Raw genomic sequence first — 26,816 nt, 5'->3', positions numbered from 1 at the left:
AAACATAAATTTATTAGGTTTGGGTGGTTTTTTTGGGTGGGAGATGATGGGTGCGCTCCACTATTCCTCTCATCTGAGAACAGCAGAGCCACCAATTAGCTCGACCTTCTTGTCCAGCTATAGTTGTGTTTTACATGTCAATCTCTCTTGCATGTATGAAGTCATAGCTGCCGAAATCAGTAAAAATACTCCTATTTGAAGGCTTGCTACTGCTATTGTGGAAACATTAGATGCTTCCATAAATTATTTTGCTACATTGAATTGGTGTTCTTATTTTTCAGTTTTTATACTATTGTTATGGTTGATTCTTTGTAATGACTGCTAAATTCTAGAAGTCACAATGAAAAGTTAAATAGAGTTTAGAGCTCGTGCTTCTTTTCATCAGGACTTGTGTTGGCAATTGTAGTGCTGTCAAACACCCATCTTGTTAATTTGTGCTCTGCTTGTCTCCTTCCATAAAAGGCTGAGGTATTTAGATTGAGGATTCTTAAAGATACAGTAGCCGTTTCTGCAGACATTAAAAAACAAGTCATTTGAGGCATTCTGAAGTCTCATGGCAGAACACTTACATGTATGTACAAGTTCCCTGTTACTTTCGAGCTTCCTCAGTGACTGCAGCCTCACAAGGCTGTTCAACAAGTACCACATCATTGCCATTCTTGCTGAATACTTCTCCATGTGACTGCACATCAGTGTTTTACCTGCAGTCATCATTTTGCATGGCAGAGGATAAAGCATCGCTCCTCCAAACTTCAGCTATAGCTGTTTTAAAGCTTTTTGGTTAACTCGCACTTAGCAGTTGAGGACATAGAAAAGCCAGTGCTCTTACTGATGGACTTTCTTCAGGTCACTTATGTTCTGCTGAGCATGAACTTTGATGTTCAATGTCAGCAAGAAGAGCAGCACAGAAATTGTATAAAAAATCAAAGCTTATCCCTTCGGAACTTCTTTGGTGTTTGCGTTGATGGAGAGGGGTTTCCAAAATAGAGCCGACACTAATACTGATGAAAGCAATGTTTCTTGGAATTAAACTAACATATCAGGGACAGTTAGTATGATTTAGTACTGATAACTAAGTCATACATTGAACAGATGAAAGCTAGTTTTCTGTACTTCATAGTTAAAAGTGAAGGAGATCCCATGTGAAGCTGCATTCTCACTGGCTCTACTGGTTACAGTAAAGCTGCTTTTGCTTAAGGCTGTTATGAGGGTGTCTTGGGAATTTTAGTTAGTTTTTGTGTTTTTTAGAATAGAAGTAGTTAAAATACCATGATAGCATTGACTTGACTTGTTCATGTATAAATCAACAGTCATCTTTTGTGACTTACTGTAAGAAGCTTCCCCTCCCCCTTAAGATCTTAAGATCACATAAAATACATTGACTAAAGCTCTTTTAGAGGCGAAATTGTAACTACAAGTTCTAGCTCTGTCACGCTGCTTGTATCATTACAGGTACTCCACATAGGAAAGGATTATTGCCGTGCACTGGAATCACTGGGGAACAATTAGAAATGCATGGCACACTATCTAACTTGGGCATTTTAATGCAGTAGCCTACTTCTCTCCTTAAAGAGAACCTAGGCTCCTTTTTAGGTAACCTAATTCTCTAGAAGAACAAACCTGTCACCACTGACTGGGTACAGTTCAGTATTCCACTTCAGTCTTGTGTTACAGGTGTTTTATTCCCTGATAAGACAGTACCAAAAAAAAAAAAAAGAAAGAAACCCACAGCTGAACATGGGGTATAAAGTTTAAAAATACATTTGTAATCCCTGGAACTGATTTCTCTTAAAAAACATGCTTTGAGCATTTCCATGTCTGAAACAACCACAGAAGGTAGAGTTTTGTGTCTGCTTTTTTTCCCTATTTACATTCATTGGATGAGGAAAACAATAAATTGCTTCTAAATACACATATATATATTAGTTATATATATATATATATAATTGTGTACTAACTCTATTTGGATACAAATTTAATGTTTCTCAATATCTTGCAAGTAAGCTTATGAAAAGCTATGACGAGTTCAATAAGAAGAATTTTCATTCTAGTAAAAACACAGCGTCTAACTGAAGTGAATACGAGTTTAGTTTGTGTTTCTTTCGAATTCAGGAAATACATGGCATGTCTGGGTGTTTTTCACCTTGATTTGTCCTTCCTGTTTGTTCAAACAAACAGTACATGTAATGTTCGTGGTCCTGAAAGCTGGACTTCATTCTTCTGTGTTTGAGCGTAGCTCTCCAGCTGGGGGTTGTGTGGTGAGGCACAGTCTCAGAAATGCGGATTTTACTTTTTCTGATTATTTTGAAGGTTGTTGAAGTTGCAAAGAAAACAAAACCCTTCTGAAGTGAAATGAATTTTAAAATGGTACTTTCCAGCAGGTGTTAGTTTTTAGGTATTTGATTTCAGCTGTTGTCACATTGCTTTTGTCTTACAGTCACCCAGAATGTCAGTTTGTCTGTGTGTCAGTTTAAGGTGGTTTACTGAGTGTGCATTGTTGTCTTAACTGGCAGCTATTCAGATGATACACATACTGGCCAATTCTAGCTGAAGAGTAACATTTTCATTATAGGTTCTTAATTGCCATATTTCTACTCCTAAATAGGTTGTCAGTTTATTCAGAAGTGCTGAGAGTTTTGCTGCTCTGGTTAAATGGGGAAGACCTTGAAAGTATCTACCTGTGAAGCTATCTTAGTCTACAGATGAGTGTGATTGTCTGAGCACTCATAAGCCAGGCTTTTCTTGTTTATTTGTACTAAGGCAACACATGCAATAAAACAGTGCCTCTGGGGTTTCTGATGGAATAGATTGGGTGCCTGGATATGATTAAATATCACTAAAGCTTATGCACAAAACCAGATTTCTGCATTTTGGGGACCTTACCGAGGACATCCCTAATTGGAGGGTGTAGCCTATTTACAGGCTCTTAACTTCAGGTTCAGTACTTTTGAACAAACAGTGCTGGTGACTAGATAGATAAGCAAAGGGATGACTCAACTGAGTGTCTGTCATATGTGTAATGTAAATGTATGTATGCTTTTCTATCTTTTTCTAAACTAAGAATTCTTACTAATATTTAGTTACTCAGCTGCTTGCTTAGTTAGTGCAAAAATTGGAATTAGGAAGATTGAACAAAATATTTAGCATATGATGGCATATATGTCATTGGTATGCTAAGTAGCATATCTAACCTCATTCACTGTGCCAAAGCACAATTCTCTAAAGTTAAAATGAATGTCTTCTCACTTGAGACCTGTCCAAGTGTGCCTTTACTGTATGCCCTGATGTATTTATATTCCAGTACTCAAGACTGCAAAGATGCAGAATCCTAGAACTTAATTGGGAAGGACCTCAAAAGGTTGTCCAGTCCAACTTCCTAATGAATGGGGACACCCACAGCCGGATCAGGTCACTCAGAGCCCCCTCCAGCCTGACCTTGGATGTCTCCAGGGATGGAGCAGCCACCAGATATTTTTGGGAGCTGTGAGCTGGAGGAGATTTTCCAGTAATTCTGGATAAAAGCTTCCCCTTCAAATGTCTCATATAATGATCTTCTAGTTACGTTGTCCAAGCTATTCATAAACAAACCTTCTGGTCTTGCCTCGTAAGTCAGTCTTGCCAAGCTCTTAATCATCTCCATAATGTGTCTGGTTTGCTGCCAGTTCATGGATGTATATTCTTGAGCTGAAGTATTCCCTTGTGGATGCAGTAAAATGCTGTTGGGATTTTTTTGTTGTTGTTTTTAAATACATACGTATCTGGGAAGTAGGCATGTCTTAGCCATAAGAACTGTTCTTGGTGTATTTTAGGCCTTATTTAGCTGGCTTATGCAGCTGATTTTTGTCATTTTTGACTTCAAAATACTTATATTGTCAAGTTGACTGTTCTCAGATGTCTATAAGACGTTACAGTTCATTGTTACCACTAATGACACCGTGTAAAGTAACCGAGCAGTTTGATGTGTCTGCTTTAAAGCTTTCTGCTTCCATTTTTATAGAGCAAAAATTGTAGTAAGTCTTATGTTTTAGTATTGGATTTCTCATTTATGATACCGAGAGATTCAGCAAGGGGCATGTGATCACAGTATGTCCTCACTAAACAGAATGGCTCCAAGTTTGAACGTTAGTAAATGATGACATCTTAAAGTATATATTATACTGTATTGTCATATTATTACTTCTAATGTTAACGCTGAGCAGTGGAGTACATTCATTTACTTTTTTAATCTGTGGGAACCTTGCGACTAAATTAGTTGTTATTTCTAGCCCTAGAAAACGTTCTTACTCAGGTCATTTTTAAGGCAAAAAATAAAAATGGAAGTGTGTTAACCTTTCACTTTGGGAAATGATAAAGGATAAAATTGTTGGTTTGTTTTTGTTGCTTTTTCAATTGAGCTTTTAAATCGTCAAGGTCAAAGATACAGAGTCTCTTTTGCAGCTGCCAAGACGGAACTCTAACCTGACTAACAGCTTTATGACTTGTAAGTTGTTTTTAGCCACTGTTGGATTTATTCAGAATGTGGAGGGACACACAAAGTAACATATTGTAAAGATATTAGCATTTACTGAATTCAGTACCTGTGTCTGGATTCCTGTTTTCTTAGTTGCTTTTTATTTTTTACCTCAAGTGCTCTTACAGATCAGTGCTTTAACAAATGTGCCTAAAATTCAAAGGTATTTTGCTGCTTAACTGTGAACATCTATTTTTAGAGTTTGCAGAAAGGATTAGCAAAATTGCATTTGTAATTTAATAGTTTCTGACCACGTCTGTGTTTACTTTATGTATAAGTGACAATATAAAGCTTTGAGAGGTGACTGCTCTGAGGCTCTGCAAATGCTCTAACTGAATAGTCTTTGCATAAATTGTGTGGGTATCTATGAAGTCCTAAATACTTTGGACTAAGAAAAAATGCTTTATTCAACAGCTCAGTGTTGAAAGTGGCTCTTCAGAGAAAGCCGACTTCCTGCCATTCATCCCACATTTCGATATTTGAGGGGAATCCGTCAGTCCTAGGGCTGACTGCATCCTCTGCATAGGATACTTCATGCTTCCCCTAATTGCGTAGTTAGGGCCAAATAGAAATTAAGTACCACTCTTCTGTAAATTTGCTCACTTAGTCTTGGCTTCTGAGGTGACAACTTCTATCAGAGTGATGTATCTCTGAATCTTTAGAACACCTTTTCCGTTCTTCCATGCTTGTACGCAGATCTGATTCTATAATTGGAAAGGTAGGTCAGGCAAGATTCAAATCTTTCTGCAGTTATAAGGAGATGAAAAACTAGTGTGAGAATATGCAGTGCTTGGGAGTAGTTAATTTGATCAGCCCTGGGAAAAGCTGATGTTATGCTGTGACATTCCACTGAGGCATGGACCTTCTGACACAACCACAGTTTACTTGTTTCTGAGCACAGGATTGATAAGACTTCTTCATGTCAGGACAGCTTAGAAATACATACGCATATGCATGTTAGCATACTGTTAGGTATCAGTGCCTTTATGTTAATAAATCTAGTTAATTATTTCAAGAAGGTGGATAAGAGGTGATCTTCGAAATCAACCTGGAAAGACCTTTAAAACAATATGGAAGTGTTTCTACGTTCACGTGTATGGGAGATTACGTGAAATCATCAATTTAGCGATAGTAGTTTTTGTGCTTGTATTAACAAAAATCACAGTGCAAGTTTTCTGATGGAGCTGAGCGTGCTGTAATAGCGTTGTTCCCCTTCAGAGCACTGTGGGCATTTTTCTGCAGCAGAACTTTCTAGAAAACCTTTGTGGATATGACCTACATTGCTGACATACTTTCAAGTTCTGCTTTGAAATGAAAGCTTCATATTTGCATAGATTATAGTTGTTCTTTAAAAATATGATGTACGCATTTGGGGAACATAAAGTAGCAGTTAAACATTATAAAGCCTTAATTGCCCAAATGTTTGAAATAAAGCTTTTCCTTGAAGGACATCTCACTCCTTTAGAGGTAGCTGCATTTCAGATAGAATTGTTTTAGTGGAAATAGTTAATGTTCAGAGATGGAATAAATCTTAAAAGTTTGAAGCGTTTACCACGTACATGTTACCCAAGGACAAGAATGATAGTAGTGAGTTAGCAGAGTGTAATGCCTGTATTGCCTGTATTTAAATTCTACTTTAGTACATTCACAACGTTTTTATATTGTGCAGTGCATGGCTGTATTATGTTTTCACTGTCGGAAACAAAGTAATACAATTCAAATAACTATTATTAGCTTCAGAGAAATGAAATGTCTGAAGTGCGAAGTGAATGGGGAAAGCTTATTTCTTCTGCTTCCAGCAGCGCAAGACCTTTCAATTTAGAAATAAAAAAGTTGCAAAATGGAATGTTGCAAAGGTGAAGCTATATTAAACCATGCCACAAACTTGCTATTCTTTATTTTTCCTTTTCTCCAAGATCTGCAAGCAAGTGAGCTGGTATTAACTATATCAGAATCCTTGCTTAAAAGCTTCTCCAAAGCAAAGCTGAAGTACAGCTGCTAGTGATACTTCACGGAGTCAAAGAGTGGCTGAGGCTGGCAGGGATGTCTGCATCCATTAGACGTGACCCAACACCTGCCCAAGCAGGGACACTCAGAGCTGGTTGCTTAGGCCCACATCCAGGCAGCATTTTGGGGATCCCCAAGGAGGAGATACCACAGCCTCTAGGTGGTACATGTTCAGTCACCTGAACAGCACAGAAGTGCTTCCTCTTGTTTTCCAGTTTATGTCTGTTGCCCTGTTCTGGTACTGGGCATCTACAGATGGTTGTCTGTATCAGTATATAAAGCAATGATGAAAATATAAGAAAATTTTCCTAAGTGAGCCTGTACCAAAGATCACTTGTTACACATGCTGTACTGCTCATTTTACCAAGACAAATTCTTTTACATCATGGGCTTCAAAGGTAGCAAAGTGTTGATTCTATTTACTCAGCACTGGATTTTGCGAGAGTATTTTCTGCCTATGGTACAAGTACAGAAGTTAGTTGAATTTAAGACTTCCTTAAAAACAGTGTTATCTTCTGAATGCTGGTTGCTGAGGGACAGTAGGGAGCAGATGCAACACTGTCACAGCTCACACCTTCTATTGAAAGCAAGTTTGCTGTAGTAAGCAGCTTCTTTTCATAGGTTGCTATTGAGAAATAAACTTGTAAGGGCATGGAAGACGATGAGTCATTTCACTTTAATTCTGCTGCTGCTTAGGACAACCTGAGAACTGAATGAAAGCCTAGTAGTCCGAAAATGAGGTTGCTGTGAACTCAGATACTACAGGAGACTCATTGGTGCTCAGATCACCTCAGACCATCAGTAGCACTTAGCCTGGGTCATGGAAGGAGATGAGATAAATGTAGTGGATTTTTCTTTTAGGATATCATTGAAATTATCTAAAAGTTTCAATTTAAAAAAATCTATTCAAATAAACGTAGTAGACTTTTTATCCTACTGTTTCGTTCTGTGATACCTACAAAAATCCAGTACTTGGAGCAATTGCATAAGGCGAGAGAGAGAGCTTGTAAAGACAGCATCTCCTTCATTCAAATGTTAAAACACACTGACTAGGCTTTTAAAGAAGGGTGAATGTCACATTTCGGTTAGATCGTGGCTGGTTTTGCAGAGCTCTTTGTGGATCATGGTTTCTGACTCAGAGAAAACATCTCTTTCAAAGCTTGCTGTTTTTTCAACCCTGTTATTGAAGAGTCCCTGCTTACTGAAGGGCGTAGTTTGAATTCATCTCAGCTCTGCTGAACTGTCATGGGAAATGTGGGTCAGAACTCTTTTGTCCCATTATGTATGTACTGGCTGTAGCATTAAAGAATTCTAACAGTCATGAGGTAGGTGTGGTGTATTTCTAACTGCAGAGTTACCACAGTACAACCAGAGAGGAGATAATAGAAGGAATCCTGTAATCGTGCCTTAAGTATGATACAGGCCAGCCAAAAGCCTTGCAAGTAGAGGAGATTAAGGTTTTATACAAACTATTTTCAGTCTCTGAAGGTATTCCAGAAAGACCTTTCCTTTTTTTTTTCATCTATCTCTGCAATTTTGAGGCATTAAAAATGCAGGAGAAAATGTCCGAGTTAAACATTAGATTGCTGAAAATATTTACAATTTATCATAATAACTTCTGTTCTCTCCAGTGAAAGTGTATGTCAGACATTATGGTAACTTTTCTTATTAATCGTAGCACTTGGAAATAAAATAAGTTCTGTGTAAGGCTGATAATCTCTTAGTAAGCTTTGTGACATTTTCTTTCATAGCTTAACTTTAATTTTCCAACCTTGAGCCATTTAGCTTTGACCAGTTGTAAGTCATGTCTTTGCATGCAAAGGGTCTCAAGTTAATGACCCAGAAAGCAGGGAGTGCAGTCTTAGCAGGGGGGTGCGTGCCTAGGAGAGATACTTAGCAAAGCAGCAAGAAAATGCTTTCTTTCATTTGAGATGGCTGTCCTTCTCATAGTTCCCTGAGTAAGGTGCGGACCTTACTCACTATTTAACTTCTGCATTAAATTAAATTGAGACATTAGTCTCCATGAAACAACTGAATGTTGAGCTCTGCTGTGGATCTTTAGATGTGATTAAAGCAGATCCTCTGAAAGAAACAGTCTATCGAACTGCATATACAGAGGAGTTCTTTGAAGTGCATTTCTAGTTTTATATTTGGATGCTATTAAACTTACTGTTAATAAATTAATATACCTTAAGCTTTTGTATTGCTATCCGTCTTCAGAGTATCTGAGCATACCGTCTTTAGCAGACACTTATGTCTTCCTATCAAGTATCCTGTTAAAAAAAAGTATAGAATTTGTATTCCAATACTAAGGATTTTGTTCTCTTTTAGGATCGAAATAGAATGTATGACAGTCTGAATATGCACTCTTTGGAAAACTCCCTTATTGACATTATGAGAGCAGAGCATGATCCACTTAAAGGTATGTTATTATGCTAAATTAAGAAAAAAGGGTCATCCATTCTGCGTATTTGAATTAACACTGATTGCTAATTTAGTTTCTAGGTTCATATTAAGATATGAATTATTTTCTCAAGTTAAACAGGTCAGTCTCAAACTGCATTTTCCTGAAAAAATGGATTCACAAATGTTTAAAAATTACTTTAAACCTAAGCCTTAGTGTCTTCACAGGTATTATTTCCTTTCCACTCCAGCCTCCCCCCCTCTCCCCAAAAAATTCATAGCTAGGTTTATGTGAAATTGACTTATCTGCTGCAAGGAGTTCTGCCTCAGTTTGTAAAGACTCACCAGTCTGCTGCAGTGAGCCAAAAAAAGGTGGGAGGGGAATCAAAACACTACCAGTGAATCTTCCCTATTCTTTGCAGTGGAAGCCAATACAAAAATTATGTCAATTTCAGAGCCTGTGGAAGATGATAATGCGTGGAGTTGTCTGATTTCTGTTAGTTCTAAAAGGTCCAGAAGTACGTTATTAACTTGTGGGTTCCTTCTGGAGTCTGCAGAAATAGTGAATATGTGTGACCTTCAATTCTAACTTCTCTGTTTATTGTACAGTAACTCATTCTTTTAAGTTGTTTTTCTGTCCTTATTCTCAGAAGGAGTTTATCACTGAACGTTAGGGCTCAAACTGCTTTATTTGGATTTATCAAATACTGCTTTGTTTGTGGTGCTATAAGTAGACTGATAGTTAACTTTCAAGCAATCTAAAACTTCAGAATTGCTGTGCCAAATTCTCAGTACTGAAGCAATTAAAAAAAAAGCCTCTTTTCGTATAGTTATTTACCCTCATCCATAACATTTCTAGAGGTAAGCTTAATTTCTAGAGGAAGCTTAATATATGTTGAAGTAATATGTTAAGGTGTGTGTTACTAGTGCAGTGGACAGTCTACTCATTGTTTAGTAAGGTCTGTATTCAGTTGGCAGATCTGTAGTATAGCCTGTAATAGTTGAAGTTGAAAGGCTTTGTGTTGCATTTTTTCTTTCCAAACTAAAAATCCCTGCCAAGCATCAGTAAGTCCGTAGCGTTTGGTTAGCTGATTAATTTTCCCCTGTGTTAGATTGGAAGCTGCAATTAAATTTTCTTAGCTGTTCTTAAATCCGACTTCTTGTTTCATGATGCTTACAGAAAAGGAATTCCAATTGTAACAATTTTATCATTACATTCTACCAATAAGTTCAGTTTCTGTCCAATCTGCGTCTTTATTATATGTAATGAAGTAACTCAGAGCTTGAAACCTGTGAATGTTAACCCTGTGGCGACAGCTGTGCCCTAAAAGCACCCACATGCCGTCACAGACAAGGTAACTAATTCACTATACACTCAGGACCAGTATTTTTTTGTTATCTGAACACAAGTCTACCATCAGGATGGTTACTAAAATCAGAGAATATACATCCTCAGTCATAATACACCAGTGACATTTCTCACATGCCTGAACACCAAGCTGTTTCTTCACTTCTTCTGTGCTCACTGATGGGACAAATGGAAGTGGTTGCTTTGTGCCCTTAGCAGTTCTTTCTTGTTTTCATTTTGGTTTTATAGTGTAGAAGAGTTCTCAGAGGCTCACTAAACACATGAAAGCCCTATTTTTATTCTTCTCATCATATTTCATTATGATATACTATGTGAAATCTGTATCTTTCCAGTAATGTTTTTTTTTTTTGGAGAGAATAAGGCAAGACAAAGCTTTTAAAATGAAGTGAAATATGTCCATATATAGACATTTTTGAAAAAGTCAGTGAAGGTTCCATAGTTATTCTGGGCTTTCTAGGGACATGAGTGTATGGTTTCAGTCTACAGTTGACAGACTTCTTTTTCTTTTAACAGTTTTACCATTGTACCCTTCCAGTGAAAATTCTGCTATGTTTTCTGTTTGAACTAAAACAGATGGAAGCCATAGATAGTGATGAATTCAAAGGAAATTCTTTTCTTCTTTTTTTGTTTGAGCGCCAGAGAACAATGCACACACCAGCTGAATTTTAATGGAGTAATCGTGTGCTATTATTTAAATAGATTGATGAAGATGCTTTTTTTTTTTTCCTTTGGAAGTTATTATTTTAATTAAAATCACTGCATTATTAGCAGTGAGACAAGGGAAATATTCCTTATTGATTTTACTGACTGGTGGGAAGCAGAAAACACATCCAAGAATAGCTTCTCAGTCACTCTCTATCCCTCTCATGTTTAGTCACCATTAGTTGGCATTTCTGCAACCTCCTAGCAACTGGAACTTCTCTTTTTTTTTAACAAACCCTAAAACACTGATTTTGTTATTTCAGTCCCTGTGGCATTTCTTTCGCTACAGCAAATCTGACGTTTAAATAAGACGCCGTCATATCTGCTTACATAATGCAAAGGACTGAGACTGTTATTACTTTTTATTCTTACTAACATATAGGGTACTTTGTTGTAAGTAAAGAATATTTTTATAACTAGAGAAGATTTTTATGACACGTTTTTCAGCAATCTAAGCACACTGAAACAATGCATCTTTTATATCTGACCACAGCAGTAAAATGAAAGTCCCTGGAATTTTAAGCACGTGTTTCAGATTTAGCTGCTTACAATATCTGGAGTATGACTAAGCATCTTGTCTCAGATTGTGCACAATGCAGAACAGACACAGTGTGTACTATTAGCTCACGGCTCCCAGTTTTGCATTTGAAGATACATTTTAGAAGGAAGTCAGATTTCACAGTTCTTGCTTTTCGTGAACTTGAAAAACCTTTATTGCAAATATGATTCACTGAAAGCTAAACTTATGCCTGCCAAAGGTTGTTTGTGGACGCATAGTTTCAGCTTCACTTTGATGAAGCTTAACTACAGACACAACCAAAGTAAAGGATTTTTGGAATTCAGTGAAACTTTTCAGGGGGAAGAAGTGCTTTAATTCACTAGTTGTTGAGGCAAAGATATTGATCCTATTAAAACTAATCTTCCCAACTTGTTTTCTCAAAATCCACTTTATAAAACGATAGTTGATTACCCATTCCAATCATTAGAATGTAATCCAAAGTAAATAAAGGCTAAAATCATTCCTCTTCACATTGTTTTTCATAAATGTCCTTTTTTTCTTTCTTTCTTTTCTTAACCCTTAGAAGGGTGGAAGATAACCTAAAATACCAGAATATTATTAGACCAGACATAAAACCCTTGTGTACTTGTATTTTTATTTTAACCTCCCCCCAGATGTGAGTCTTTCCTGATGTAGCATACTTTTATTCAGAAAGACCAAAACATTTGATCTAAAATCTATGGAAAAAATGTAAAAGAATTACTTAAATTCTTCATGGAATGTGTATCCGAATTGTGAAGCAGGTGATTTAATGGAATTTATTATCTACTGTTTAAAACACTTTTCTAGTAAAGGTAATGGTGATTTCAATGCAGTATAAAAGCTTGTCTTCAGTAAGGCAGGAGTACTGATACTTAACTCCATTTACCAGCTCTGCAAGCTGGTTATAAAAGAGTAGAAAACTTCAACTAGTCATGCTAATACAATTAACAAGAACAAATGTGAGGAACTGAAATAATACCCCCATTATATAGCTAGTAACAAAAATAATTAAATAAAATATAAAATGCAACACTTGTGGAAAATAACTTGATGCACTTAGGTTGCTCTTTCCTATTTTCATTTCCCCATTCAGTTAGTTTAGTTAAACTTTTCAGCTGTTCTGTGTGTTTCTTTTAAAAGCAACCTGCTGGAGGACGCCCAGTGAAGTATAAAGGAAAGGCAGCAGTGACTGAACAGCACAGTAGAGAACGTTTTCTTTGGATCAGACAACTCTTGTTTTCAAATAATTTTGTTTTATATTTTACATTAGGAAGAATTAAGACTTAAAGTTACACAGTTGTATCCTGGGGTAAACTAAGGGTTGGGGGGGGGAATCCTCCTATTTAAATCCTATAGAGTAATTTGCCTAAACACATGGACTATCACAGACAGCACATTTGGCCTCATTCAAGCTTACATAATTCTTACACAAGCATGTGAAAGTGTAGTAGCTAGGCTTTCTGTAACTAGGTGTTGTCCATACATGGCTTTGTGCTGTTGTCTTATCTATGCTGATTCAAAAACGGAGCTTTCTGAAGCTGCTGAAGCTCAGCCATTCCCTGTCTGTTAAAGTAGTGTGGGAGAAGCTTAACGTGGAAGATTTTTCTCTTCCAATCCAGAGGTATACTGAAAAAAAGAAAGTGGGAAAGGAATTTGTGATTCTTATCTCTTTGTTCAATCATTTGAGACTTAGGGGAGGAAAGAAGGGAAGGGGGATGCAGATAATGAAACATCAAACTTGTGAAGCTGTGAGCCAGCAGTGTTTCGAGTGGTCACTGTAGATTTAGGTCTGACCCAAATGCTTTAATATTTGGGGACTCCTACAGAAAGTGTGCGTTTCCTATAGTAGATATGAATTTGCCTTAAAATGAAACTGTATCTGCATGTTCAGAAGAAGCCTGGAGAAAAAGAATCTTATTAATAACGTGAGTTTACAGACATGCAACCAAAATCACATTGCTTTTTCCTTGTCGTTTTTATTATCAAGGTTTTTAATTGGATGTAGTGGATAAATTGGCCTGCTGAAACTAATTTGCAAGTTTGTTTTTTTCCATCCTCGTGGAAGAACATGTTGTGAGATATACATACCAACCAGTTACGTTAACATTGCTGGTGTCGATGTGGAAGAGGGGATTAAATTTAATAGAACATCGGTTGCATAAGAAATGTCAAAACTACCTGCTTCTCCTCAGCTGTGCTACTCTGAATTTAGCTGTGGTACAGAACAATCAGTGGGGATGTGCTGAAGTTCCTAGACTCAGGCTTTCACAGGGAAACTTCCTACAGTGTGACAGTTTGTGATGGAGTACTATAATACCATATAATAGCCATTGTATTTTTTCAAGTGACAGTATGGTTCTAATTGTGGGTGCTGTAGAGTTCTGTTCTATTGGCAGTCAGTGAAGTGATATTCATTTATCAGGAATTAAATACATGTATTATTTAAATAGTAGATCATTCTGTTGCTCATTCGTAGTTGTTATACTAAACCAGTGTTAGCATCTTTCTATCTAATGCAAGTAATTTTTTAAGCAAGTAGAAACCACTGGAATAACTAGAATAAGCATTGAATGGTCATGCAATTCAAGTTTACTGACGCTGAGGTGAGAAGGGAATAGATGGGATTTGTGGTGAAGGCAATTTTAACAGCATTAAACAACATTCGATGGAACAAGCAGAGTAGGAACTAAAATGTGATAGCTAAGTAAATTGATACAAGGTGCTGTGCCCTTGTTCTCTATTTTACATATTGATATTTTACGTGAGATTTAATATTGTATGCGTCCATTCTGCACTATTTTTAAACAGATTGGATTAGTCTGAATTCCGTATGGGACTGATCTCTCACCCAGTTCCACATGGGAAATCTTCTCAGTTTATTCATGCCATTAAATTCAGGTGAACTCCCTAGAAACGCTGCGTTTTACTTCCTCTGATTCAGCTGAGGCAGAAGAGCCATGCTTGTGCAAAATGTGTCACTTATTTTCCTTTTCTGATGTTCACATTAATATCTGAGCTAGCAAATTCATCTTCAGAACTGCAAGCTGCCGTTTCTTTGTGTTTATGTGATTCATAAGCTTGACATAGGAGTAGTGGGCCCACTGGATTCAAACAGAGCACTTGTTAGTACAGCTCTGCCCACTCATCTTGAGAAGTGCTTTATTGTTTCAGCTTTCTCAGTTTGGCACCCTATGTTACAGGTGCAGCTTATTCATGGAGTTAGAGGGGAAAAAAAAAGATATAAAACACAAAAATGGAGTGGTAAACCCAGAAGGAGTTATCTTCTAAAACAATTTTCCTCTGTAGATGCTGGTATTGGTGGGGTTCTCTCAAGATAGGCCTGAAATCTTACCTGTTATTCTGTTGTAATTAGGGTATGTATCCTTTATCTCCTTCACCAAATGAGAAAATAAAAGCAATTTACATAGAGAACAAAAATGTCAGTGTAGACTCGAGCAGATTCAAAAAGAGATGATAATTTCTCATAATTTCTATAGTTATTCTACATCAAGAAACCACTCATAGTGTTTGTTGCAAAAACTTCTATAAATAAAGAAGCTGGTGACAGCAAATTCTTGCTGTTAGCCAAGTGAGTATTAATTTTAGAGACCAACTAAGAAGAAAAGCTGAGCAAACCAGTGGCAGCTCCCAGCTTGCAATTTAAAGATGCATTCTTCTCTATCTATTTCTTGTTAACACCAGCATGTGTTTCTAGAGGGATGGAATATTTACTGTTCCAGAAACATTAGTAATTTTTTTAATATCTTGCTTAAGTCTGCCTAAAAGTTCAGTAGAAGTTGGAGAAGGCAGTAGAGCTCTTCTAGACGGCATTCACATATGCTTTCCAAATTCTAAAATGAATAGGCTGAGTTCTTACCTACCTTCAGCTGCTCTAGTAACGTACATCCTAATAATGGAATCTGTTGGAAGGGAATAACTGTATGATTTGGGGGGTTTTAATCTAGAAGCTTTGAGTGAAAGAGTTCCTTATTATCACTACTTTTTCTATATATTTTTGTACAGAATTCTCATGTTTGTTTTTCAAGGGGGAAGAGCAAAATTTAAGTGCTATATCTTAGGTTTTTTTTCTGGTAAAAGATTAGTTCTTTAATCCCCAGGTGTCCTTTCGAATCCCAAATACTATTTCAAGAAATTGCCAGCAGAGGGGAAAAAAAAGTGTATGACTTGGAATGTTAGACAAGTGTAACACATGGATTACTGCTTTGATTTTCATTCTCTTTTTTTTCAAGGCAGTAGCCTTATTAGAGTACGATGATCTACAGCATCCTACTAATATTTGCATGCCATCTGCATATGTATTCCCCTTTAAATCGACCTCAGTTCTAAACACGCATTGCATACAGCATGCATTCTGTTTGTCTCAACAAATATTCTAGTCTCCTCAAGAAGATTTACAAATATAAATATTTAAGGATTATAAACAAGCAACTCTTCATAGCTAGGTACAGGAAAATACAGGGTTTTGTGGTTTTTTTTCCTTTTATTTTCTTTTTTTTCGTCATTTAAAAGCACGCTTCTAAACACAGCAGCTATTGTAAATTTCTCTCTAGGTCAGTGTGCACTGCTCGTGTGTTGGCAGCTTCCTGTAAAGAGAAAAAGTCATCTTTAATAAAAAGGACTCGGTAGTGAAGAGATACCTCAACTGTGCATTTTAAAGCAGACATTTAGCTATTGAGGTACAACATACTACAAATGTAGTAAACTGCAGTACTAGGAAAGTTCTAATGTCAGCATGTGAGGTTTGGCATAATTTTTATTTGATGGGTGTTTGAGGGAGAATGTGCTGTATAGTATTAATTATTTTAATTCCATAAACCAGTATTCTACTTCTGCCAGACTTATTAAAAAATATATAAATTACATGTGATTATTATATGGAAAGCACCAAGATGCAAACGTTAATTGGTTAAGAAATTTTTAATGCCTTAATATTGATTCCTGTTGACAAGTTTTTTTTCTTACGTCGATTCATTGGAGAGGCACTAAATTGTAGAAGTGCCACTGTTAAGCATTGTGCATAGTACAGTTATTCACAATCGGTATGAAGGAGAAGACTAAAGCAATCAGCACTATTTCTGGGTGTCATGAAACAAAAAGTGGCTTTATCCTATTGGAGCTGATCCCAAAGCACACTGCAGATCTTATGACCAGAGAATTAAGGTTAAGAAGTCTGTTCTTGTCAGCTTTAACTTGGGTCAAGGGTATTGTTGGTTAATGTGCTTGGAGTTAAATATTAGCTCTTTATTTCCCTTAGGCAAACTGGAAATAGAGTTTATATTTAAATTCTGAGGAGTGATATTTCATTTCTTAGTTGTACTATTATTTTCTAGTTTAATTACGAATACCTCTGCATTTGCTTTGTTTTATTCTTTGTTTTTGTGCTTTCTTTTAAGGTCGCTTGAGTTATCCACATCCAGGGACTGACAATCTTCTGATGTTAAATGGTAAGTGCTAATCTTATAACAGTTTCTAATTATCTCTAGCTTAGTTTAAATCTGACATGTTGGTACAAAATTATGCTATTATATTCTGTTATTGAATTACTTGCCTCTAGTCTTTAACACTGATGGGACTGTTGCCATTTTTCAGAGCTGAATGGCAACAGCTAATCTTGCAACAGCCTTTCATTATTTCTAGCTTATTTGAAATCTGAAATACTTAAGGATGCACTATTCTTTTTTGTTCTCAAGCACATGAGAATAACATTCTCCAAAGCTCTGCACACAAAAACAAAACCTAGCAAGCTGGAATGAGAACTAGAAAAAATAAGAAGTCCAGAAATGCATCTTGTGTAGATTAAGGGTGCACTATATACTTTTTATTACACTTATGTGGTCTAAGATTTCTTTTTTTAAGTGGCTTTCTCAAATATGTTTCTAACTGTAAATTCTGCTGAAATTAGAGTTCACGTTCACGTTCCTCTCCCAGTGGGTCAAACTTCGTGAACATCTGCTACTCAGTGAAGGCATGAACTTTAGCCTTTGTTCAAGGCTAAAGAAGGAAGCAGAGCTTGGTAATCCATCTAAGTCAATAATAAATCAGGGATCTTGCACACAAATGTTTTCTACACTGGGAAAAATTAGAGCTATAATGCCACAGATTCACAAGATTAGAAAAAGTTGAACCTCATGAACACAATGCAATTACATTTTTCTCACTTTTTACTGTTGGGTAATGATGGGTCTAAATATTACCAGTAAAAATCTATTTGTGTAAAATACAATCAGAATAGGGACTTCAGGTTTGTGCTTCCATGGAGCTTTTTTTATTATTATTATTTTATTGCCTTCTCCTTCTGCACTGTCATTTACACTTGTGCAAATGGATATAAAATGGAAAATAATGATTTCCTTTTGTGACATGGAGTTTTTATTCCATTGTGATTTTCTCCTGATTTATAATGGAGCATCAGGTGGGAAAGTATTAAACATTAATTGATCTTATGAGATACTGAAGGATTTTGAGGCAAGTTACTCATATTTTTCAAACAATGTTTAATGCTTAGAATGGTGAGCTTCACTTTTATAGTGCTGCATGCAAGTGGAATATGGACTATCTGAACAAAAAACACTTTGCTTTTATTGGTGACACTGGAAAAATGCATGTCTGTGGTGCCAGACTATCCTGAAAGTCTTACCACAAAGCTATGCTATGCACTAAGAAGTACTTTGGTTTGTTATTAATGCTGATGAGATTTCCACTGATGTTTGAAAGCCAGCATTCAGTATAACTGCCATCCTTTGTAAAAGCTGCAATATTACATACAACCCTTAGTAAGTGAGATAAAAATAACGATTTCCAAAAGACAGGCATTGTGACACACCTAATTTTTAGGAAGGCCCTCTGGAATTTGATTCAGAGCCCTTTGTTGGATGCCTGACCTTCCTGCAGCGCATTTAGACAGTGTAAGGTGCAATCATATGTAGTGTCTGGTGCATCTAAACTCCACCTATTTACAGCTAGAAAATAGAAACAAGGAACAGCTTCAGGGAAGCTCCAGCTGTTTCAGACTCTGTCAGAACCTTTCTTTCTTTGCAATAATTGAAAGGATTTCTCTGTGTGCATGGTAGGGAGAATCACAATTTGAACACTTGTGAAATAAGTTGTAAACTTCATTTTTCTCTGCTGAAGTGAGTTCAAATGAATGATTTGCAGTATCCCTTTAATTGGTTCCGTGGATGGAGGGATGTGGAAAAAGGAGAATTGATGATGCATAGAGACTCACATTTGAGAAAATCAGTGTTGTAGTCACTGCAAGGAGGGTCAGTAATTCCTGTCCTTCATAAAAGGAAAGCATCAACATTTCTACCATCAACCATCTTGAGACTGGGCATTTCTAGATAAAAATCATTTTAACTGGCTTTCCTCTTTTTAAATGGTGGATACTTTCCACCTCACTTAATGTGTATTTAGTGCTTACAGTTTTCATTATTTAAATTAATGAAGTGAACCAAAGGAAAGCTGATTTATGTTTTTTATAAATAATATAGCTGATAGTTACTTATCTGCTTCAGCTCAAGCTGTTAAAAGGTTTTTTTACAACCACTCTGAAAAGTCAAGTAAAGATGCTTTGGAATGGTGTTATTTGAGTATGTCTTTAATTGACAACTCAGTCCTAGATTCTTTTTGTAGCAGGTGTCCAAGTGTAAGAGATTTAGAGTGTATTTCACCATTAAAGGCTACTCTCTTTATAGTTGTATAGCATTTCTAAATGGCTATTGTAACTTATTAGTTTAATTGGCAATCCTGTCTATGGCAGGGGACTGGATCTTTAGGGTCCCTTCCAACCTAAGGCATTCTGTGACTGTGATGATTCACTATTCAGTCGCTGTATCAAGGGACTTTCCATGACTTGGAGATGCTTAAAGCTGATGGTGCTTTTAAAAAAGATATTTTACTTCAAACTGAAGTTATTACATTTATGAACATAAGAATTTCTGAATGGCATTCTATACTCTTGTTACAAATGCCAGACTTCAGTGGTTGTAATGATCTCTTTCAGCCTTAAAATCTGTAAACATGTGACTTCTCAAAGAGTCTAAATAGTGTTTAGGCACCCAAATCTGATGGAATGTAATGGCAATTAGGTGCCTACCTCTGTTACTCGATACTCTTGAAAAATTCAGCTATAATTGATGGATTTTTTTACATGTGTGTATGTGTGTATGTTAAGTACATTTATATATAACTATATAAAAACTGTATTTAGAAATGTATCTCTAATTAGATATATATTATGTGTGTAGCTAGACCACTCGATCCGTAAGCACAGGTGTTCTGATGGGTATAAAACAAGTGTGTATGGTATTGTAATAAATACAGAAGAATATTTCTTAGCTAATCTAGATTGAATCTAAAAGAATATCTCATTGTTTGCTTCAGACTAGAACCGTGGATCCCTGGGGCCATTCCTAGAAACAGTAACCTTTGGGAGACAGGAATATAGAAATATGTATGTTGGGGACACGAAAATATTGAACATTCATGAATCTAGGAAGAATATGTTTACTGAACCATATTTTTAGTGAGTACTATAGATGAGCCTGTCATCACTAGGAGAGTGGTTAGGCCCTGGAACTGGCTGCCCAGGAAGGTTGTGGATGCCCCGTCCTTGGAGGTGTTCAAGACCAGGTTGGACGGGGCCCTGGGCAACCTGATCTAGTAAAGGTGTATGTTTGGTGGCCCTGCCAGGCAGGGGGGTTGGAACTACATGATCCTTGAGGTCCCTTCCAACCCGGGTCATTCTGTGATTCTGTGATCCGTAGTAGAAGCACAGTGGTCATGGTCCTATGTTATAGACAAAAGTAATAAAAAATAACACGCTTTGCAAAACCCTTCATTTTGGTATCAGTGTTCACATTTATTTTAGATTGGGATTCAAGAAGGAGATAAAAGTTTTCTATGGTCAAGTGGCAAACAGTCCATGCCCAACCTAGTTTGCAATCCATATGGACAAAAGAGATAAGTGTTAGGAGAGGGGGTTTGCTATACAAGTGAAGCAATAACGTGATTTTCAGTTATTTTCCCATTTTTCTGTGGTGACATTGTTTTGCCTAAGCAAAGCACACACAGATAAACAGATAACTTTGGTGTACCGCTGTCATTTCTCTGTACATAAAATACTGCTGCAATTATTCTTCCAAGCTGAATTACATTGTGGCTTTTTTTTTTTTTTTTTAGGATTTTAATAACCCTTTTGTGTTTATTCCTAAAATTACTGCTATTTTAAAATGCAGAAAGAGAAATAGTTGAGGTGTACTGTAACAAAATATTTGTATGCATATCAGTTTGCCTTAACTGGGAATACATAAGAAAGTAGCCGAGCTGGTTTGGTTGGCAGAAAGGAGCAGAACTTGCAGAAGAGTAAAAAAAAAACTACTAAGGCTTTGTGCCAGAAGATGCTTGCTAATATGCATTTCTATATTACTCCTTGAGAGAGAATGTGCTCGTGTGCTCATCGCTGTGGATGTGATACACTCACATTTTCCCTCTTACTCTAGTTTTATTTGTGGAAGGGGCTGAAAAAAAAGAAAGGAGTACAAGGGGTTAGACGGGGACTTGGTGACGCTACTTGTAATGCTATGTGGGAGTCTCTTTGGCCAGGAATCAGAAAAGATTCTTATTGCAGCAGTGGCCAAGCTGCGTGTCTTGAAAGTGCCTGACTTCAGATGGTAACAAGTCTGAAGTTGGACTCTCTTTTCTCCATACGGCATCCCCTAGCAGAGAAACTAAGCAGATCCTCTGTAGAAGGATATGTTGTGTTTTATGGGTGCTGTTTTTGCGTGGGAAAGCAGGATTTAGGTGTTTCCATTTGGTCAGTTGAAACTGGGCTTTTTTGTTCTGGGTTACAATAGAAAGTGGGAGGATATGGTAAAACCTCAAGTAAAAGATTATTGTATTTAATAGTAATCCTTTCAGATGTAGGAAGATAAATTTATAAGAATATTCAATGCAAGTTGGATAGGAATGTACTGGATAGGAAGTACAAGAGGGACTTGTCAGAATTCCATAAGCAATCCCCTGAATTCTTAGAGGTGGGGATGGAGAGAACCAAAATGTATACTCACTAAATGCAAATGGGAAGTATCAGCATGTAAGTGTTTAATAATGTGAAAATGGAACTGTGAATGACATTCACAAGTCATTGAGTTTATGAGGCTGAGTATCAGTGTCTCAGAAGCAGAGTTGCATTTTAGGAGAAATCTAAGCATGAATTCCCAGTAAAATCAAAACAGTAACGCAGGAACACAGTAATCCTTGTTAGTGAATATCACTGTCAGGTGTTTTGCACTAATCTATTTGGATATTGAACTACAGTGCTGCAGTGATTAAAGTCATCTTTCTCAGATTGCGTATATGAGAAAAGGGAATCGAGAATACTTTGTAGAAGTGAAACTGAAAAACTGCACATAACTCGACAGCTTTTGTATTAGTGATCTGTCTGTTTGCAGGTTCTTATACTCCATGCTGAGCAGCACTCAGTCCAGAGACCGTAGCTACATGCACGATCTCTTTAAGAGTCTTGCAAAACTCTAAAGTTAGGCAAACCTTGGATTTACTTGCAGTCGGTCAGAAATTGCTGCATCGCCTTTGTGTAGTGTTTTTGGTACAATGCTGTTTCTTGTGACTTGTGCCCTGATTTTGTTTGCCACCACAAGGAGTCTTTTGTTTCAAACAAAACCTTGCGGTTAATTTTCTGCTAGGTCCTTTCATGAAAAAGGAAGGTCATAGCATTTGCATTGTCACTGAAAGGACTGTACAAACTGTTCCATGGACCAGGATGTTTCTGTGATTAATGCAATGCTTGCTACACAGTTTTTAAAGCAATATATTCCTCTTCACAGTTTCAGTACCCTGTTGTTATTTAGGCACTTGTATAAGATACAAATTGCGTTTGTGGAGATTAACTATAAATGTACTGTATTTCATGCTTCTGTCATTAACGTGGAGTTAAGATCAAGTCTAAAGGCACATCCAATACTTAGCACTGCTGTATTTTAAACTCTATTCCTCCTCTAGTTCTGACATCGCTTTGGTAGTGAAACAGAATTACATTTAAGTGAGACTTGAGTTTATTGCAGTCTTTCCTACAGTAACTAATGGCAGATGGCAATGCAAATCTATTTATTGCTCACCCACATCGTTTTTTGTATGATAAATTATTCAATATGTGGGCATAACACAGTTGTTTGACATTTGACAATTTGTCCTTTGTTTACATGCAGCAAGGAGTTATGGGCGAAGACGAGGTAACTCCCTTCTGTTTGTTACAGTACAGTTAATTCTGTTGGAGCTGTTACTGATCCTTACGATTAATTAATCCAGATGTTTTATTATAAATGCTTATCTGCATGTTTCCTTAATATGGGGAAGTTGGCGGGTATGAGGGAAGGAGGGGCGGATTGTTTGGATCATCGATCTCTTCTTAAATTTTGAATGAGAAATCCCTTAATCAGTTAAAACACTGCAGCTCTAATCATAATTTTGTTCATGCTAATGGTAACTGCTTGCAGTTTGTGCCTCCTTTAAAAGTATACGGTTTGCTAATTGTCCTAACTTGTCTTCATTTGCTTCTGTGTGACTGCATAGAGTAAACCTTTAAAACATTTCATAAACTTGGTAAGAAGTCCAATAGACAACCCTTCGGAAACAATAAATAGACCGTAGTATAAATCAGCATATGTGCTCTGGCTGTAGAAAAACAGCACTGATTCAACTGAATGAGGATGTAACCTGTGGTTGTTAAGAAGACATGCAGCAAAAGCACCAAGAGCTTTGGTAACTTTCAGTCTTCACAGCAGACACAGACTTTATTTCCATGCCTGTCTTCATCTCCATGTTCGTAACAAGTTGCTTGTTAAGCCCCATTTTAGAGAGGAGTGATGTAGGCCATGATCGATGCCTGTAATAGCACCGTCATGTTTTGACAATTTCTGTCAGACTCCATGCAATTATTTTCACTGCCATAGAACAAAAATAAACAAGTATTTAAAGGGCATATCCTTCTAGTTCAGAGTCCTTGGGAGAGATTTGAAAGCCTGGGAAATTACTTTTACTGTCTTCAGATGAGAGGAATTTAAAAGTGAAAAGAAAGAAGAAACAAATATTTGAATTCAAATAGTGCATTGCTCTGAAGGTGTCCTCAGTGTCATCCTCGTTCTCTGAGAGGATGCACTGCCTTTGGGAAACCTTTCCCCACATTAAAGTAAAGCCAGTCTCACTGATACCACTTCAAAAACATTTTGTCATGGTTTAATTTGTAATGGGAACCCGGCCTTGTCATTAGATTTTAACTCTGGTCTGTGGAGAGCATGAATTGCCCTGGCGATTATTGTTTAGCAGGGATTTTTCTTCCCAAATACTTGGTGTGCTGTAAGTCAGAAATGGGATTATCAGAAATAATTTCAGAGACTTTTGTCATCTGAAGAGATATTGATCCTTAAGTGTGTGTGGTTTTTGTTTGCTTGTTTATGAAAAAAAACTGAAATGTTTCTGTGGCAGCAGGCTCACCAGCACTTATTAGAGTCAGTATATTGTTTCATCATCTAAATATTGTAATCCTCTTTTCTTGATTGATACCCAAATATTACCATTCCTTCATGGACATAAGACCTGATCTTTCCTATTAGTCTTCATAACTGAAACTCACATCCACGTTATGCAGCTGCTGCAGTCCTTTCTCTTTTGGGGTTGTCATAGCACAATCCTACTCTTTTTCTCTCTAAATAAGTCATTTACAAGAAGAATCTTCCTAGCTGCTTCTTCCAGCTATGTCTGTCCATTGCTTTCTGACTTATCAGCCCCATCAAGCACAAGCTGCTTGCTTCCATTTCTAAAGGCTCCCTGCAATTCCTGTCATCTGTGTTCTAAATGTATGCATCCTAATGGTAGCAAGTGAGGATGCCATCACTTGCTTCCCACGAGTCATATTTTCAAATAGATCACCATTTTTAGGATGACGGAGCCTGCTGTGACTTACTCTGTTTGCTCTATTCCACTCTCTCAGGACACTATGTCAGGCATAAACATGAAATGCCACCATAAAGACATTGTAGTTGCTGTCTTTATTACTCAGTACTGTCCAGTGATCCTGCTTCTGTTTTAAGATCCTCTTGGCAATTACAATTAGCAGATTTCTAGCACATTTGTGTTTTCATTCAGTGTTTCTGATTTTTTATTTTATATTATTTTTATAGTGGATTCAGATACCAACTTAGGGCCGCCAGGCATTACCACAACATGGGTTATTAGTCATGATGTTTGCTGTGTCTTCCTCCACAGCCTCATCTTTAAGCCCTTGGTTTCAGGTGGCCTTCTAAAAGTGAATGGCCTTCACACCACTCTCACCCCAAGCTGATGTGCAGAATTTCTGCAGGTGTTCCTAAGAGGCTTCTCTCAGTCAGGGTAAAAGTTGCAGCATATGACTGCAGCACAGATTGCAGCTAAGGTAGTGCAGACTCAGCTGTCACAAACCTACTGCTGCTGATTTGCAGTAGGTGAGCTAGGAAGAAGTTGGACATTCAAGGTGTAAAATGAATTTGCTTCCCAAAAGTATGCTAGGTTGTTTTGTTGTTGTTGTTGTTTTTGGAAAGAGCTGAATTCCAAAGTGACTTAACGATAAATAGTAATAGCTTAAAAGGAGAGAAAGAAACAGCAAAATCAAACGTCAGAATAAATGCTGATGTTGGCGTATTTAGTTTGCCATGCTAAAGTGTTACTTTTTGATCTTCTGAATTTGAAACTGTGGTTAATGTTTGTTGCTAACTTAAAGCAGTGAAAGTTTGAATAACTGAAAATGCTTGACTGTCAGTGTCTTTTGTTTTGGAGTTCTCTGAAATTTGCAAATAGGAAGGTGAAACTTTTCTATGTGAAAGTGGGACAGAAACACCATATTTTCAATCTCCTTTGCCATCTATGTGCCTGTTTTGAATACTTTGCTATTGCAAACCTGTTCTACCAGTGGTCTTGGATTTCACCATTGCAGTACCTTTTCAGATTGAACATTTTTTTGTTACAAGGGACAGCAACCCTTGAAAAACCTGACTTACCTTGTCCTCAAATAGGGGAACTGTGATCTCACTGCAGACTGCTACATGTTAGGAGCCACCCAAAGGCTTCCCTTCACAACTGTTGTAAAACTGAAAGCAGGTGCCAGTCAGCATTGTGACTCATTTGTCAAGTGTTACACTATGCTCGTTTGTTAAAATCCTGCTCTTATAGAAACTAAATCTGTTTTGACATCAGCAGAATCAGAATATTCTAAAAGAAGAGGCAACGTGCCTATTTGAAACGTCTTGCTGTGTACATATTTTTTTCCATTTCTGTCTGGTCGAAGTGTTTTTTTTAGACACACAGTAGTCTTCTGTGTGATAGAAGATATCCCTTTAACTTGAACGTAAACCAAAGGCGAAGTAATTAAATTCACTTAAGCAGCCCTTAATATGATCTCTTATAAACAAGATTCTTTAGTTAAGAACAGATTGTCATTTTCCTGCTTGATAAAGCAGAGTAACTACAGTACAAGATAACATGAGGTATTACCTTTACAGAGATGTCAGTTTACAGTCTTGAATTTCCCTTTGGAAGTTTTAATATGTTTCTCATTGCCTTAGTTATTCTTTAGCTAATGTCTATGTTTCTAATATCTTGATATTCTTATTTACTTTCCAGACTGCTGTCCCCTTCCCCGTCCTAAAATTACATTACAGCGTACTGCCATGAAGTTGCTTTAATATATAAATATTTCTTTCTTTTTTTTTCTTCTTAAGGCCGTTCTTCCCTCTTCCCAATAGATGATGGTTTGTTGGACGATAGTCATAACGATCAAGTTGGAGTCTTAAATTCACCTACCTGCTATTCTGGTCATCAGAATGGGGAACGAATTGAGCGTTTTTCTCGGAAAGTGTTTGTTGGAGGTCTTCCACCAGATATTGATGAAGGTGAGCTGCCTGAAAACTAAGTAAATGAAGTTTGGAAGGAGGGAGAAAGAAAAACGAGGTAAATTAAGTAGTGAAAATAAAACCATCTAGCAAAGTAATGTTGTGGTATGAGAAGCTACAGTTACTTTTTTATTTTTTTAATGAGAATACTGTGCTTAATGTCATTTAATGCCATCCACTCCTTTTGATTTTGAAATGATTTAGTTCTGATTCTGCCCTCAAGAGTTTCATACGATGCCTGGAATTTGTGGTTATGCTTATCTTTAAGTGATGGGGGATGCATCTCTGTTTCAAACATGTGTTAGCCCTCCATACTGTCCTCTA

At 37.0% G+C, this 26,816-nt stretch overlaps 1 protein-coding gene across 6 annotated transcripts in view; it reads left to right on the top strand.

The window, feature by feature from the left end:
• Positions 1–26,816, top strand: part of CPEB2 (cytoplasmic polyadenylation element binding protein 2) — a 50,807-nt gene that overhangs the window by 5,663 nt on the left and 18,328 nt on the right. For 3 of the 6 annotated variants that reach the window (XR_014945497.1, XR_014945496.1, XM_015862761.3), the window contains exons 3-6: positions 8,849–8,939; positions 16,947–16,997; positions 22,779–22,802; positions 26,322–26,492. Coding sequence is in view for 2 of the 6 variants with exons in the window: in XM_015862761.3 (XP_015718247.2) it covers positions 8,849–8,939; positions 16,947–16,997; positions 22,779–22,802; positions 26,322–26,492 (337 nt within the window). In the remaining 4 variants the exon portion in view is untranslated. Of the gene's footprint in view, positions 1–8,848; positions 8,940–16,946; positions 16,998–22,778; positions 22,803–26,321; positions 26,493–26,816 lie in introns of those variants that run through there. The other 3 variants (XR_014945499.1, XM_015862762.3, XR_014945498.1) reach the window with 3 other exon arrangements.

This window comes from Coturnix japonica, chromosome 4 (assembly GCF_054131305.1).
Source record: "Coturnix japonica strain WE chromosome 4, WE-NBRP24, whole genome shotgun sequence".
Lineage (NCBI taxonomy): Eukaryota > Metazoa > Chordata > Aves > Galliformes > Phasianidae > Coturnix > Coturnix japonica.
The sequence above is the reverse complement of the archived record's forward strand: the minus strand, read 5'-3'. Positions and strand labels throughout refer to the sequence as shown.